The following is a 16,121-nucleotide window of genomic DNA, read 5'->3' on the forward strand; positions in this document are numbered from 1 at the left end:
AAATTTTGAGTAAAAATTTCAGTTAGACTCTGGAGCTCTTTCTTTAGCAGTACTTCATTGATTTCTTATGACACTCAGGATATTAAAAATCAATAATAACATGAATTATAAAATGCTCTACATAAACTTATGAGCTAGACTATATATAATGAAGGCATTTATATTATGCTTATAGATGTTCTCAATGTAGTTCTGTAGCAATCATGAATTCTTCAGTGAGATCTTGGTACAACTGTTACCTAGATGTTATAGAAAAATTTGTACTGGTCCTGTTGAGTGTGGGATCTGGTAAGTTATGCTACTCTCATGTAAACTGTGACTCAGGAGAAAGGAAGGAAAAAAAATCTGTTTCTATATGGTTATGGAAGTTACAAAAGAATATTCTTAATTTTTTTCTTTTTGTCAGTATTATTCTCTATTTTTATGTTACTCACAAATTTATCATTCACAGTGAATTGGAACTTCTTATATTCTGGTTGAGATAGGATGGGGACATTTACGCCTTAAAGTGTAATAATACCTGAGTCAGATTTTAAATACAGTCATCAACTGTATTCTTGTGGTTCTACATTGCCCAATTAATATTCTTTAAGAGCTGCAATTTATAAGCTTGTTAGCTTTATGTGCTTCAGCTGGATTGCTATCCTGGTTCTGTGTTCTCTGTTAGTGAGAGTGTTTGTGCTTGGGAGGGTGTATATAGCAGTTTAGAGTTCTGAGCCTGTGTCTTGCTTCCAAAAGGGTTCCTTTACTTCTTAACAAACCTTTTCTATGCCAGTGGTTGTAAAATTGACCAAGCACTAAAACCACTTTTAATCACATTAAAACATACTTTGTTGCCATCTCTCTTCCCCTAGGAACTGATCCCATAGTTCTTGGGCAGCACCCCACAATTTGAATTATTAACACTTTCACAATGATGTTGCTGTTGGTTTGAGTTACATAATTACAGCAATACTTACTTCTGGTGTTATGTTTTATAAAACAAACAAACAAACAAAAAATGCCCAGCTATGTAAATAAGCCAACATTTTGTTTTAATTTAAACTGTTTCATCCTGTCTTTTTTGTCATTGTTTTTGTATGTTGTATATGTGTACCTGCCTATTGCAATTAATGCACAGAGATACTTTAGCTAAAGGTTACATAGTGCTTAATGCTTGGAAGAAAGAAATTGTATTGGTAAGAAACAAAATGGCAGGGAAATACTGAGTTCCTGAGAATCATCAGGGTACATCATGATTAATTCACCCTCAGCAGCAAACTCTTCTCCTGGTCTATTTCTACTTTAAGAACTCCGAAAGACTCTGACTAGGCTTCCTCTTCCCATTGGCCAGATAGATCCTCAGTTGAGATTTTGTACTCCATAACTTTTAAGAAGTAAACTTGTCCTCCTACCCTTATGTTTCATGTTTGTATCTTTTATTTGAGTAAAAATAATTTTCACTGAGTGAATACAAAATGCTCTTAACCATGCATTTTGAAGTAGTCTGGGATGTGTGGGTGACTGATTTCAAATGAACAAATATAAATCATTCTCTTCTGTCAAATAATTTCCTACAGGAAGAAAGAGACAATCCTAATAATTTTAATAGTATTGGGTGTAAAGGAAATATGAGTAATATTTAGAATTTCAAAAACTGTTTTGAAGTGTTAAATTTGATGAAATTACTGATTTTCTTTTCTTTTCAAATGTCAAGGCGGGTACTGAAGGCTGTATATATAGATTTGTTTGGACTATGTTCCAAGTTATGTTCTAAGTTATTGTTCTATGATGATATTTGCAGGTTTCTCTCAGATAGATTAAATACAGCATGTTTTACTTAGAAATGATGTCCTTTTATCTTTCTGTCACTACCCCACTGATTATTCAGTCTTTAGAGAAAATAGCTCATTGCAGTGGATCATTACATGCCTCAATGGAATAGTAGCTCATTGTAACTAATCATTACAATGCCATATTGATTTCTTCTTTTCATTATGAAAATTGAAGCCACATTAGTTTAAAATGAGCTTTCATATATATTGTGGATGTGATTGGTTCTGGATCTCAGCTATTTTAAATTATACCTTCTTCAATAATCTGATGACTGTCACTGATCATCTGATAGAAATATAGATTCTTACCATGCTGATATGTTCATTTTAGATATGAAATGGACAGTGTCTTAAGTTACTTTTTATTGCTATGATAAGATACCATGATGATGACAACTTATGGAAAACAAAGTTACTGGGGGGCTTACAGTTTCAGAGAATTAGAATCCATGCCCATCATGGCAGGGATCATGTTGGCAGTCTAGCAGGCATGGTGCTGGAGAAGTAGCTGAGAGCTTACATCTTGATCCAGAACATGAAGCATAGAGGGGTAACTGAGAATGTTACGAGCTTTCAAACCCCATAGCCTGCCCCACTGTGACAGCCCTTATCCAATAAGCCATACCTCCTCATCCTTCTCAAACAGTTGCACCAATTAAGGATCAAGGTATTCAAATATATGAGCCTATGGAGGCCATTCTCATTAACAACCAGAGAAAATTTAAAGACTATGAAATGTAAATATACACATGATCTCAATATGTGTAGTATCTCAGCAGTACATATACCATAGTGGTACATTGCTTGCCTAGCATGAATGAAGCCTAGTATTTTCTCCCCATTGTTGTAACATTTCTGTATGTAGGTAGGTAGTAGAGATTCTAATGACTATTTTATATGCTTATGTATTTAATTTTGTGAAATCCTTGGGCAATATGAGATTGCCTATTCCTTGTGGTTACATAAGGTACTAAATTTAAATTAGTAAATATTTATTGTTTACAAATATGTCATATGTTGTATGTAAGCTACTCTAATGGGGCAATGGACAATAGAGAAATGACTGAGGAAATATCCTGTCTTTATGGAATTTATAATCCAAATGAATCAGTAAGGTATATGATAAAAAAACATGTCAGATATCAAGAGATAAGATTATGTGTAGAGGTTTTAAAGAAGAACCCATATTTGTTTGAACATCTCCATGGGCTGGAGAGATAGTTAATAGTTTACAAATGGTCATTTGAAACTTGGAGGCTTTGAGAGATAATATTGTGGTTTCCTTTTTGGAAGAAAGAATAAATAAGCTAACAAAGGAAGTTCAGAGAGAACTCCAGGAATGATCATTTGTCTGATTCTCTTGGCCAATGTTGTATCAATTCTCAGGCTGGAAAGGTATAGTGAGGCTTCATGAAAATATCAGGCTAAGGGATTATTGAGGTAATCTAGGTGAAATTTTGACTGAGGAATGTGGTTAAATGTTATTAGTCGGATATTTTAAATGTAAAATGAACAAAAAAATGAAACTACACAGAACCCCACTGAGTTAAGCCATGTTAAGATAATGGTAACTAGTAGTAAATTATGGTTTAGTGTAAACAATGAAAAGGGCAGAGGGGCATTTAAAGGAAGCACTGTAGAACAAAAAGAAGAAAAGAAAGAGAAGAAGAAAAGGAGGAGGAGGAGGGGGAGGAAGAGGAAGAAGAAGAAGGAGGAGAAGAAGAAAAGGAGGAGGAAGAAGAGAGGTTCTGGAATATTCAAAACACAGCATTTAACATCTATAGAATCAGTTTTCTGATAATCCTTCTACTTATGTAATCCTGTTTATTTTCAGTGTTCTGCTTAGGTAGCATCTTATCAAAATTGTTTCCCTGGTTACATATTACATAAAAGCCTCCTGGCATTTCAGTTGTTTAGCAAAGGTTATTTTACTTCATTGCAACAAAGCACTGATGTTATTATAATTGGTTACTTATTTATTATCTCTATATTTGTAGGTAGTACACTCCATGAGGATAAGGGCTCAGTTATGCTGCCCTTATATTTGAATTACATACGTATGTGGTACCTTGTAGATATTCAACAGCTGTTTATGAAGTGAGCAGAATAAATGAAAAGGTGAAAGACAACGGCAGGTCAAACAATTAAGCCAGTATTTCAAGTTTGAGGGAATCAAAGGGTAATGGTGTTACTAAGAGAATACTGAAGAGTGGAGGAGGAGTTGATTTGGGGGAGTGGAAATAATGGAAGAAAGGTTTGCTCATAAATTCTGGCTTAAGTATGTGAAGCTGGTGAACTATCTTATACAGTGCAATATAGGGGCAAGGAAACCATGAAGATATGGCTGGGATTTAGGTGATGATACTATGGTCATCCTCACAATCAAGCCTTTTATCAGAGGGTAAAGAAATAACACATGTAATTAGTAAGGAAGTATTATCATGTTTGAAAACAAAAAAATTTGATATCAAATGTGCTAAATATATGAAGTTACTTATATATATATATATTCTTTTCAATTCTTAGCTGGGTTAACAACTTTGGCCATGAAGGACTTGGACTTTTACTGGATGTGCTGGAAAAGCTTCTGGACAAAAAACAGTAAGAATAAACATTTAAAACCTTTCATACATGGGAAAAAATTTTAAGCACAACGTAATATTTTTTTTCTCACTAACTTAGGCAAGAAAATATCGACAAGAAGAATCAGTACAAACTCATTCAGTGCCTGAAAGCATTTATGAATAATAAGGTAAATGGTGTTTACTTATTCCTCTGTTACAAAAGGGGAGAGCTTGCTTGACAGTATGAAAGTAAGACAGAGATTAAACAGTGGGTATTTATTCAAGTTTTAATAATATATTTATAATGTAGGTCATTATGAGTTAACTATAAGTCGTTTTAATGTATATATTACTTCACACAATATTGGCATATTTTACAGTTATGCCAACAATATTAGTTTAGCTCTCAAATTTGATGATATGTGTTTCCTTTTGTGATATCATGGTTTATTTATTTTTAAATATTTATGTGTACCTGTTGCTATATTAGTTTATGTGCAGCACATTCACGCAGGTGCCCATTAAGGCTGGAGGTAATCAGTTCCCCTAGAACTCAAACTACAGGCTTGAGCTGCCTAATGTGGGTGCTGGGAATCGAACCTGGATTCTCTATATGAGGAGTATGTACTATTAACTGCTGAAGCATCTTTTAAACCCTAGTAGTATGGAGATTTTAATGTCATAAGTTGAATACCATTTCCATATAGAGAAAGAAGTTTTATTTTATTGAAAAGGAAAATTCAAGGGTAGGGATAAGGTTCAACTAATTTGATAAGAGTGTTATTTCAGTTTCAATGATTTAACATGCATAAATGAAATCTGTAGAAAATAGCTTGCATTTTTGTATATGTAAAATACTGTTTGTACTATACAATAACTTTGACTAATTAATTTGCTTAATTACATTAATTACCTTTAGGTGGTATTTTAATATTCTCAAAATACTTAATAGAAATTAAGTAATTATAGTAATAACCAAGAACTTGCTAAATGTGAACTATAGGTATTAATAATCAATGCAACAGTACTGTATATTTAAGTACTACACAAATACTTGTCCTTTGGTATATGCAATTATGTATTACTATCTGTATCATATGCCCATATTAATCAGCAAATAGTTTTATTGGTACATGCAGTACATGGTTGCTAATGAATTCCTTCCTCACATATACTTTTACTGCTATTTCTTGAAGTTTATTATCCTTTTACATTTAATTATGGGTATGTATGATGCACCAATACGTGCATTTGAAGGTCAGAGTACAATTTGAGGGAGTCACTTCTTTCCTTCTACCATGTGGGTCCCAGGGATCCAACTTTGGTTTCAGGCATACTCTGAGCTATCTTGCTCACCAATTTGGAAATTTCTTTTAGAAAAACTCCCATTAGTAATAGTACAGAATTTCTCTTTTGTGCTTTTGGCCTTTAGATATCACACTCCATGGGATCTAATGACTAACAACAATACATTTAATAGAACATTGTTTCTCCATAACTCAAGAAGGACCTCTTTCTGCAACTGATAAAAGTAGTAACATTATAGAAAGAGAACACAATACTAGAAATCAGAGATGAAGATCACATTTTGTCAGTCCTAAGCAGACAGGACCTTTGAAAAATAACTTAGCCTCTGGCTAATCAGTCTCCTCCTCTCTAAATTCAGCTATGGGAGCTTTTGTTCTACATTCTTATTGATTCATGTTGTCAGCTATCTTAGTTTTGTAGGATAACAACTAATTATAATTAAAATACTGACTAAAGAAAGTTATATTAGTAGGATTTCCTATACAGCCCGACTCCCACAGGAGATACTCAGATATGTCAAGACTCACTTTCTTTTTCTTATGTGTTTGTTATTTTTGAAGAACATGATGATTTAATTTAAATTATTCTAAACTAAATGGGAATTTTTGTTAAGCTATGTTTATGATTTGGATATATATACACAGCACATGAATAAACAAATCCTTTAAATTATAGGCACGTGAAACAATGCATAAAACAGAGATTCTGAATAGAAAGCACACAGTATATATTCATTTTAAGCTGGAATACATTTTTCTGTTCGAGGAAGGTAAATTGCATCTGAAATGACGTTGCTTACATCAGAAACTGTTATAAAAGTCTGCATGTTCCCTTATTTATTAAGGTCCACAGTAAAGTCATATTTAAGAAATTTAGCCTGGGCCTGGAGAGGGTGGCTCATGCCTTTAATCCCAGCACTTGGGAGGCAGAGGCAGGCAGATCTTTGCGTTTGAGGTCAGCCTGGTCTGCAGAGTGAGTTCCAGGAAAGGCTTCAAAAGCTACACAGAGAAACCCTGTCTCGGAAAACTAAAATAAAAAAAAAAAGAAAAGAAAAGAAAAAGGAAAGATGAGAAAAAGTTTAGCCTGGCCCCCTTTTCTCTTAGAATTTAAATTAAGAATCTTCATGCTGTTCATATGTTTGATAGTTTGCCAAATGTTATCTTGTAATGTTTCCCAATGAATGTAATGTTGCCATGGAACAAACTGTAAAATGAAGCAAACTTTTAATGAGAAAATGAAAATATACTTTGTAAGACAAAGGTGAAGAGACAAGTATCTCACTATTAATTTTTTATTTGGAAATCTACCTATTGACATTTGTGAATGCATGTGGATATACACTGGATTCATGCCTAGAAAATAAGTGAAACTGGTATTTTCTTTGTCCTTCTGACTATTGTATGTAAGGAAACCCAAGTGCATGATGGTGTTGCTGCCTAAGAGATGATATAAAAGAGCAAGAAAATCAGAGAATGTCCATATCATTTATTTATTACTTTAACTAGCATATAGTATGCTTTTTATTTTAATTTGTTTCATTTTATATACCAACCACAGTTACCCCTCTCTCCCTTCCTCCTACTCTCCCCTCTTCCCCCCACTCTATCCCTAATCCACTCCTCAAAGAGGGTAAGGCCTCCAATGGGGAGTCAACAAAGTCTGGCATACCAAGTTGAGGCAGGACCAAGCCCCAACCCCCGCTTCATCAAGGCTGAGCAAGGTATCCTATCCTAGGTAATGAGCTCCAAAAAGCCAGTTCACATATAATATACTTGAAGGACTTCAACATTTTTGTCTCCTGTGTTTATTTTAATTTTTGATGCAAATATATTAGAAAACTTAACTACAAATTCCAGACTTTCTTAAGGATACCTCACGACATAAATAAAGTTGCTTTAAAAATACATTCAGTATGTGTTTGATACGTTCTTGTTTGTTAGAAAAATACTAATTGTTCCCATATTTCTTCTAAATATTTTTAAAAACTTTATTGAGGAATAGTGGAAATCATTTTTATTCAAGCTACAAATTTCTAAAATGTAGTCATTTCAAATAAAATAAAAGTAAATAACTGCATTTGAGGAGAATTTACATAATTAGATATCTAGCTACTGTGAAGGTATTTTTTTTTGAAAATTTTATTTATTTGGGGTTTATGTTAAATGAAAAATATGTTCCATAGATATTTCAGTTTTATTTGTTTGTGTTTTAGTTTGGACTGCAAAGGATTCTAGGAGATGAGAGGAGTCTTTTATTGTTGGCAAGAGCAATTGACCCCAAACAACCCAACATGATGACTGAAATATTAAAAATACTTTCTGCTATTTGCATTGTTGGGGAAGAAAACATGTAAGTATTCACATGTTCCATTTGTTGTGTTGAAAAATGACACCTGAGAAATTAGTGTCTTTTCTTTTGGATAACTTGCAGAAAAATATTAGTAGGTCTTAGAACATTTTTGGTTGACATCCTTATTTTGTTTGTATTTTACCTTTTTTGGATATTATATAATTAAATTTGTATAAATTAAAAGATTAATATAAAATAAATAAATGGAATTTTGTCTCACTGAAGATAACAGTCAATTGGAAATGTGTTAAGATCAAAAAGTTATTTTGGGAAACACACAGGAGACACACTCATGATGTGAGATTCACACACACACACACACACACACACACACACACACACACACATGCACATGCACACAGGTGCTTGCCATGCATGCATAGACATTCTACTGCTCATTATGCAGTGTAGTTCGCAATATGAAATATAGCTGGTTGTGAATCACCACTGCATTTGCCAGATCCTCTGTAAGAGCAGCCAGTGCTCTTAACTGCTAAGCCACCACTCCAGACCCCAATTTAGCTTCTTTAATTAAATCAACTAGATACTTTGTATTATTGTATCATTGTATTTTACTTTATCTTGTATGGTAACTTAACATGAAATGAACTTATCCAATAAAAAGAAAGCAAAGTGTAAGTTTGTAGATAAGTGTTTGGAACACAAACACAAACAGCTCATACAGAAAAAAATTAGCATGTGAACTAATATGTATGTTAATTAGCTCCAGTTAGATATTGCATAACAGGGATATTTTAAAAACACTATTTTATATACTACAAATATTTGAAAGTATTATCTAATAAAAGTAAGTGATGTGAAAATTTCAATGGTTTATATAAACTTCAAACACTAAGAATAAAATAGAGAATGAACTATGTTCATCGTATGAAATATTTCTCATTTCTGTTTTCTTTGATTTTGTCTGTAGTCTAGACAAACTTTTGGGTGCCATCACTGCTGCAGCTGAAAGAAATAACAGAGAACGATTTTCACCAATTGTGGAAGGACTAGAAAACCATGAAGCATTACAACTCCAGGTTGGGTCTTTTTGTCATGAATCACTTGAGTTATATTTTGAGTACCTGCATTATACCAACTCCTTTTCAGCTTGCATTAATAGGATGGAATGTAAAAGTACATTTTTTTTGCGTTATTCACAGTTTTGTTTATTTAAATTCATTTATTAAGAAAATTGCTTCTTCATCGTCACTAATATGTTACGCATTATAAAAATTAGTGGGAAATTGAAGCTTTAGCAGTAATCTGGGCCAAAGTGCAAGCAGTTCAGTCAGTACTATTTGACTAATTTAATAAAAATTTTAGGCTTTTGTAGAAATGTAAGAGAATATTCAGGTATGGTGTCATAGCATGGTACTCTTTTTAATAGTCAGATATCTGAGTCAGGAGGGTCACAAAATCTTGGCCAGCCTGGGCTACAAATGACCAAGAAACAATTAAAAAAGATAATTCAATATACTTCTTTTTGTGCCTTTCAAACAACAATCATAATTTTGACTCACCAGTGTAAGAGAGGATTGAATTTTATCCCGTGTCCAGGACCCTCTGAAAACTTTGTAGGAAAAAAACATGTTTCATTTTAAAAAAGACAAAATCCATTGTTTTTAATGATTTTAGGAAATGTCTACTTTATTAAAGGCTACTTTGTTCTTGAGGGATGAGAAGTCACGTTTATTTCCCATATTTAGAGATGATCTTCTGGCACATTTTATTTTACCTATATAGTTTGATTTAATTTAATTCTTGCACTAAATCAGCTTCCTAAGTATTATTCATTTCTCTATCAGGTGGATAGGCAGAATGAGATTGCATCACTTGTATAAGTGGACATGGTGTGGAAGAGCCAGAATTTGATATCAACGTGCTCTTTGTTTTAGTGTACACACTACATGAAATATCATTTAAAATGTTATGTCATCACTCAAAGAGATTGTGCCTTTATATTTAATTTTTGAAGTTATTTTATAGTGAGTATACCTATGAAAATTTTTTACTTGATGTGAAACAAATACAATTCAACTTTTATTTTTATTGTGTTATGAAGTATTGACGTCTTTTTTTTGTCACAGTTGGAAACTGTGTCTACAGATAAATTGGCTTACCTAAAGAGAATCTGTAGTAGTGTGAAAGTGTACATGTTTCTTCAGACATGTAAAGATCTTTAAAAAGTTTTCTACCTCAACTATGATGAGGATATTTATAATATTTTATCGTATGTTCTTATGCACTGGTGTTCTTAAAATTGAGATTTTTTTCCCTTAGTGTTTTCCTATATATGACACAATTTTTCATATTATTATTAGTTTTAGTCTCAATAAAATTTCATACTTTCTAAGGAAAGCCTGAAGTGTGCATACTTCGATGTTTTCTCTAATGTTTTGTCCTTTGTTGCTGTGTTGGCTGTGCCTGCCTGACTAGATGGCTTTCACTGCCAGACATGCATATAAGCCTGTACTTTACTTCCACGGTTTAGCAGAGCTCAAGTATTTTATTTAGATTCAAAGTTTTCATTGCATTTGGAACAGTTTGCGTTATGTGGGACAAGTGCATTTGCATAGTTAAAAATATTTAAATGAAATTTCAGCCACAATTCTGTGTTATATATTATCTTCAGTTTACTGATCAGGGAATTGAGTTGCAGGGAGGCTATGTGATCTCTAAGAGTCACACAGCTGTTAAGGTTTAGAATGATGGTTTGAACTTAAATGTTTTTGATATATGCATCTAGAATTGTATGTCCATGGTTTGAACTTAAATGTTTTTGATATATGCATCTAGAATTGTATGTCCATTATAGTAACACCTCCACAAAAAGTGACATTGTCATTGTAGAATCGTTTAGCCCAGACAGTGAAACACTACTGACACTCTCTAGACTTCATGGTGCTGCACAGAACAGAATGATTAAGTAGCAAGTGTTTAACAAGTACCATATGGAAAAATCATAGACATCTTGCTAAATATTCAAGAAATGGTTGAATACTGATTATGGATGCAAACATATGCAAACTACAATTTGAAATTTCCTATTTTAATGAGCTATAAAATTTAGTAATTTATTATATACAGAGCCTAGTACTCTCCCAAGAATTGTGAAGTGGGTTTATTAGGCATATTTAATATGAATGAGAAAATATCCAGTAAAAGTTACAAATATGTTCAGAATACTGAAATTAAAAACAAAAGTTAAAATCTATTTAAAAAATGTTATTCGTGTTGTATTTTAACAGAATTACTTTTCTATTTTTGTAATGTCCTGAGACCTCTTATTAGAATGTCATGAAGTAATTATGTTCAAATACTGAACTAATTATATTTTAAACTAACAATTTCTTACAGATGTTTTCTAGCCCAGTTAGGACAGGATTTTCATTACTTTCAGTAGTTTTAGGAACATATCAGGGATAAATCACATCAACATGTGTACACTCTTTATTGCCTTACCTTCAGCTTAGGTGCACTATTCAGTCTCTCAAACTGCAGCACCTGAATTTTTACACTTGCTAGCCTCTCATCTACCTTTATATCTTGTAGCACATGTCTCTAAAAGAATAAACTTATTTTCTCTATTTTCTAAATTAATTTTCACAACTTAGCTTTTTCATAGCCTTATGAAATCTTTAATGATCCTCTAATTTCAAAATCAATGATTTCTTCCAAATTGTGACTACTTGTCACCATTGATCAACATGTCCTCTTTGAAAATTTTATTTCCTTTGCTTCTCTGGGTACCATTCTTTCTGTGCGGTCTCTGAATAGCCTCTGTTTATTCTATGTTTTTAATGTATCTTTTCTCTTCTGAATTCCCAGGAACATTTCCCCTATTTTTTTAATCACTCACCTTTACCAATTATCATTTTACACCAATCTACTTATATATTCATATGTGTGTCTTCACCAACATGTGTTAATGCTCATAAATATACATGCATATTTTCTCCATGCATATTTTCAGTTGCTTCCATAGCTTAATATATAACTGTGTTCTAGCAAATCTTCTGATACATGTGAAGGTCACGTTTCTCTCTTCAAATTCATGTCTTTGAGTACCTAACTAGGTTTATTATAGGACTCCCACAAGTAACAAATTAAAAATATCACTTGTGAGTGCTACGCCTCATAACATTACAATCTACATATGTTATCTCATTTCAATTACACTGCAAATCTGAGAATTATAGAAGTAATATCTGGTGAGGTGATACTTGAATTTGGCCTTAAAAGATAAGAATTTCACTGATACTATGTTTTCTAATAGAGAAGCAATATTAAATTAGAGTTGAGGCAAGAAGGGCGTGTAGTGTGTGAAAATGGAGGCCCTCATAGTCTGCCAGTTATTTTACAAAAGGAGACAGAAGACAATACAGACATCCATTTAAACTTTATTTTTATGTAGTGAGACAGGAAAATTCAAAGTAAACTGACCTTTAATATTCTTTTATTGGGTAGAGAAGGTAACATGATTAACATCCAGTGAGTACTTGTTCAAATAGCCCATTTTCTCAGGCTAGAATTAGTCAGAAAGCTGCCATGTCTTTGTAGGATTTCAGGAGTTGTGCAGAGAAGTGTGGTAGCCTGATTTATTGCATATTAAACTGTTTTCATATTAGAATAATGGAGAAAGTCTTCTGTTATAATTGGATATGGTACACAAATGCATTTCACCAAATATATTTTTCATAATGTGTGATAGCTTCACTAAGAATATCATAGATATATCACATATACTTAGTATAGTTATCCTCTTGGCATATGAATTAGGACCAAAAAATGAAATAAAAGTAAAAATCATTGACATTAAGCTTTCATTGAAATTATCAAGTCTATCAAAGCAATTTTGTGGCAAGAAAAACCTGTTGGCCTTTAATCAGAACCTAAACTTTTTGTTTTCTGGCATTATCTTATGGAGGCTGAGAATCTGATTTCTATTTGTGGCAGACTAAGGGAATAAGTTGGAAGGGTGGGAGAGGGTTTTTCCTATACCCATGTATTAAGATCCTCAAGATGTGACCACACACAACCTGGCAGCAAGGGAGAGCTAAATAGAAGTTTAGTAAACTACTGAAATTAAGACAACTAACTGCCAGTGAGCTAAGTCCCAAGCCTATACTACATTATATATATATATATATATATATATATATATATATATATATATATATATATATATATATATATATATATATATAGAGAGAGAGAGAGAGAGAGAGAGAGAGAGAGAGAGAGAGAGAGAGAGCGAGAGAGAGAGAGCATTGTATAGACAAATTTGGACAATAGAGTTGCTTTTTCATTGTAACAAGAAAAATTCTGGCTTCAAGTATACCTTCAGTTTTCAATCTGTTTCAAAGTTGAATAAATGTATGTATTATTATGATGGTAGGTAAGAGTGATTTTCGTTCTATGAAAAGGAGCAGACTACTTTAAAATATATCACATTGGCTTTCTAGCACTATTTGACATTATTGATCAGGACTTTCTAAATGCCCTCTCCTTCACTTCTGTGATACTAAGCTCTCCTTTTTTTTCTTTCGTTTCTGTTTTACCAAAAGATTCCTATGTGTATGTTTGGCCCTTATTTTTTTGAGTCTAAGATCTTATTTTATATTCTTTCAAATTTGGTTTTATAAAATAATGACAAATCCATTGGGTTCACTCTAACATTTTCATACATATTTTGTTTTTGTTCATTTACTTCTGCTCTTCTCCCCTTTCCTCATGCTTCTATCCTATGTTGATCTCCTTCTTCTTCCCCCATTATCTCCCATTTCATTTTCATGTTAAATATATTCAATGACCTCCCTCTTAGAATAGCCTTTTCATCTCTCCTGGACCCCTTTCTGAATTTAGGATCTGTGTCCCCATATACATCTATGAAAATGAAAATCAAAGGTTTGTGTATATGAGAGAAAGTTTGATCTTAGGAGCTTTGGTTCTTCATTTTTCTCATTTTGATGATTTGTCCACTGTCTTGTCCATCCTTCTGAGTTCAGCAAGATATGTGTTTGTCTAAGCTCTTTGCATCCAATTCCTCTGTCCCTTTCAAACGTGTTCAAGTTGTTCATTACCTTTAACTATGTTCATTTTGCTGTTATAAATCCTTAACGTCTCTAATCTAATTCCTTCTCCACCATGACCTACCATTCTCTTGTATTCCATCTTGATCATTATGTTACAATTAACATACACCAAAAAATGTCATAGTTGGCTTCAAATCCACCTTTACTATATATCCTTTACTACATAAATCTTGCATTTCTTCAATCCAGTACATGCTGGATTCTACTATGTTAATTTTGTACTTCTTTCTATGCATAGTATCTGCCTGTCACTATGCTGTTGCCAGGTTTGTTTGTTTGTTTTTTAAATTTAGGGAATTCTCTTTATTTTAGACTTTGTTCTGACTTTTTTTTAAATCTCCCACCCTTCATTCTAACCCTTTAAATCCTCTTCCACATTGTTCTGACATGCCATTTTGCCATATCACTGCTTAAAATCCTTCAAAGGCTTTTTCTGATCTCTAGGAGTAAAATCTAGTCTTTGTGTCTCTCCTTCCCAAGGGAATGAATAAAAGGACTTCATCATCTGCTTCCTGCATTCTTTCTAACTGTACATTGCACTAGTCTTCTGCATATACTTTCCGATGTACCCATACTACACTGTGCTTTATGTCCATGTTGTGCAATTTCTTCCCTCTACCTCTGTACATTTGTATATAATTCACTTCTTTTGCCTAGAAATCCTTCTCCATTTCTTGACTTAATTAACTTTCCCTGCACATTTGTATAGTTCTTGGTAAGTACTTATTTTGACTTAAACCATCTTTTTCCCTAACTCCTGCTGTGGCTAGGATAAAGAAAGACCTTGTTAATGTCAACAGAGCACATAATAAGGTCAAATGTGTGACAGTGTCAATAAAATTTTAAAAGCACAACTTGTCACAGCTAATGGCAATATGGATAATCTGTCTGAGAATGCCCTAGAGTTGGCAATTACTGTAATCCATAACTCTATGAATTGTGATCAAACAGGCAGAGAAATGTTTGCAATTTCTGAAACCTGTTAGTTAATTAAAAGCTTCTCTAATTTTCACAGTTATTTTGTGAAGATGCTCATATGTATTTCATTTGTATTAATGTATTTTATATGCACTCAACCAAGAGCAGGTATATATATATATAAAATATATATATATATATACACACACACACATACATACACACATATATGTGTATATATTATATGTGATTAAATGCATATGAATAAAATATAGATAATATAAAATTTTCCTATTTCAAAAAACAATGAGAAAAGGCACTGCTTATATTTACTGTTTTAGCATATAAATTATTATCCGACCCCTGCATATTTGTCTTCAATGAACAAAATTTACTGAGTTCCTGTGATTTTTTAAACACTTTGTTTCTCAATGGCTCTATATTAAAAGCATAAATAAACATTGGAAACCATTTTGAATGTTAAAGCCATTACAATATTTTAAAAAATGAAGAATCTGCATATTTGAATTTCTGAAATTCAATTTAAGTGCAATTCTACTCTTTCTGGCATGAGGTGAAGATAAATTATATTTAGCAATGCCAGATTGCAACATTAAAATGTGTAGAAAGACTCTAGTACTATACTAAGAGGTTCTAGTCTGCTCTTTTTGGCATATTAGTCATGTGATCTCAGGGAGGTCACTACATTTTTATAGGTTCATTTCTTTATCCATCTATGAAAACGTCTGGCCAGAGTATTTTAGGTTTTTTACTTCTTATGGAATATTTTAAATGCAGATTGATTTTGCTCTCTAAGAGGACAATATAGTTCTGTCACATCTTTAAATATTGATATCCTTGGAAGCTGAACATCAAAGTTTTGAAACTTTCATTATTTGCAAATAAGGTTTGTAATTAGTTGAGCTTAGCTCTAAAGGGCCAGAACACTGTCTTCATTAATTTTTCCCATGCAGTGATATTCAGTCAAACTTCCTACAGTATATTTTTTATCCATATTGTCCAAAGTGGGACCTATAAATCACATGTAATTTTCAAGCCATTGGACTATA

At 32.7% G+C, this 16,121-nt stretch overlaps 1 protein-coding gene across 3 annotated transcripts in view; it reads left to right on the top strand.

The window, feature by feature from the left end:
- Positions 1 to 16,121, top strand: part of Diaph2 (diaphanous related formin 2) — a 765,516-nt gene that overhangs the window by 208,661 nt on the left and 540,734 nt on the right. For all 3 annotated transcript variants that reach the window (XM_052735290.1, XM_052735298.1, XM_052735306.1), the window contains 4 exons: positions 4,341 to 4,415; positions 4,497 to 4,566; positions 7,899 to 8,035; positions 8,967 to 9,075. In XM_052735290.1, coding sequence (XP_052591250.1) covers positions 4,341 to 4,415; positions 4,497 to 4,566; positions 7,899 to 8,035; positions 8,967 to 9,075 — 391 coding nt within the window. The remainder of the gene's footprint in view (positions 1 to 4,340; positions 4,416 to 4,496; positions 4,567 to 7,898; positions 8,036 to 8,966; positions 9,076 to 16,121) is intronic.

The sequence above is a fragment of the Peromyscus californicus genome, unplaced genomic scaffold (assembly GCF_007827085.1).
Source record: "Peromyscus californicus insignis strain IS unplaced genomic scaffold, ASM782708v3 Scaffold_10__1_contigs__length_136768540, whole genome shotgun sequence".
Classification (NCBI taxonomy): domain Eukaryota; kingdom Metazoa; phylum Chordata; class Mammalia; order Rodentia; family Cricetidae; genus Peromyscus; species Peromyscus californicus.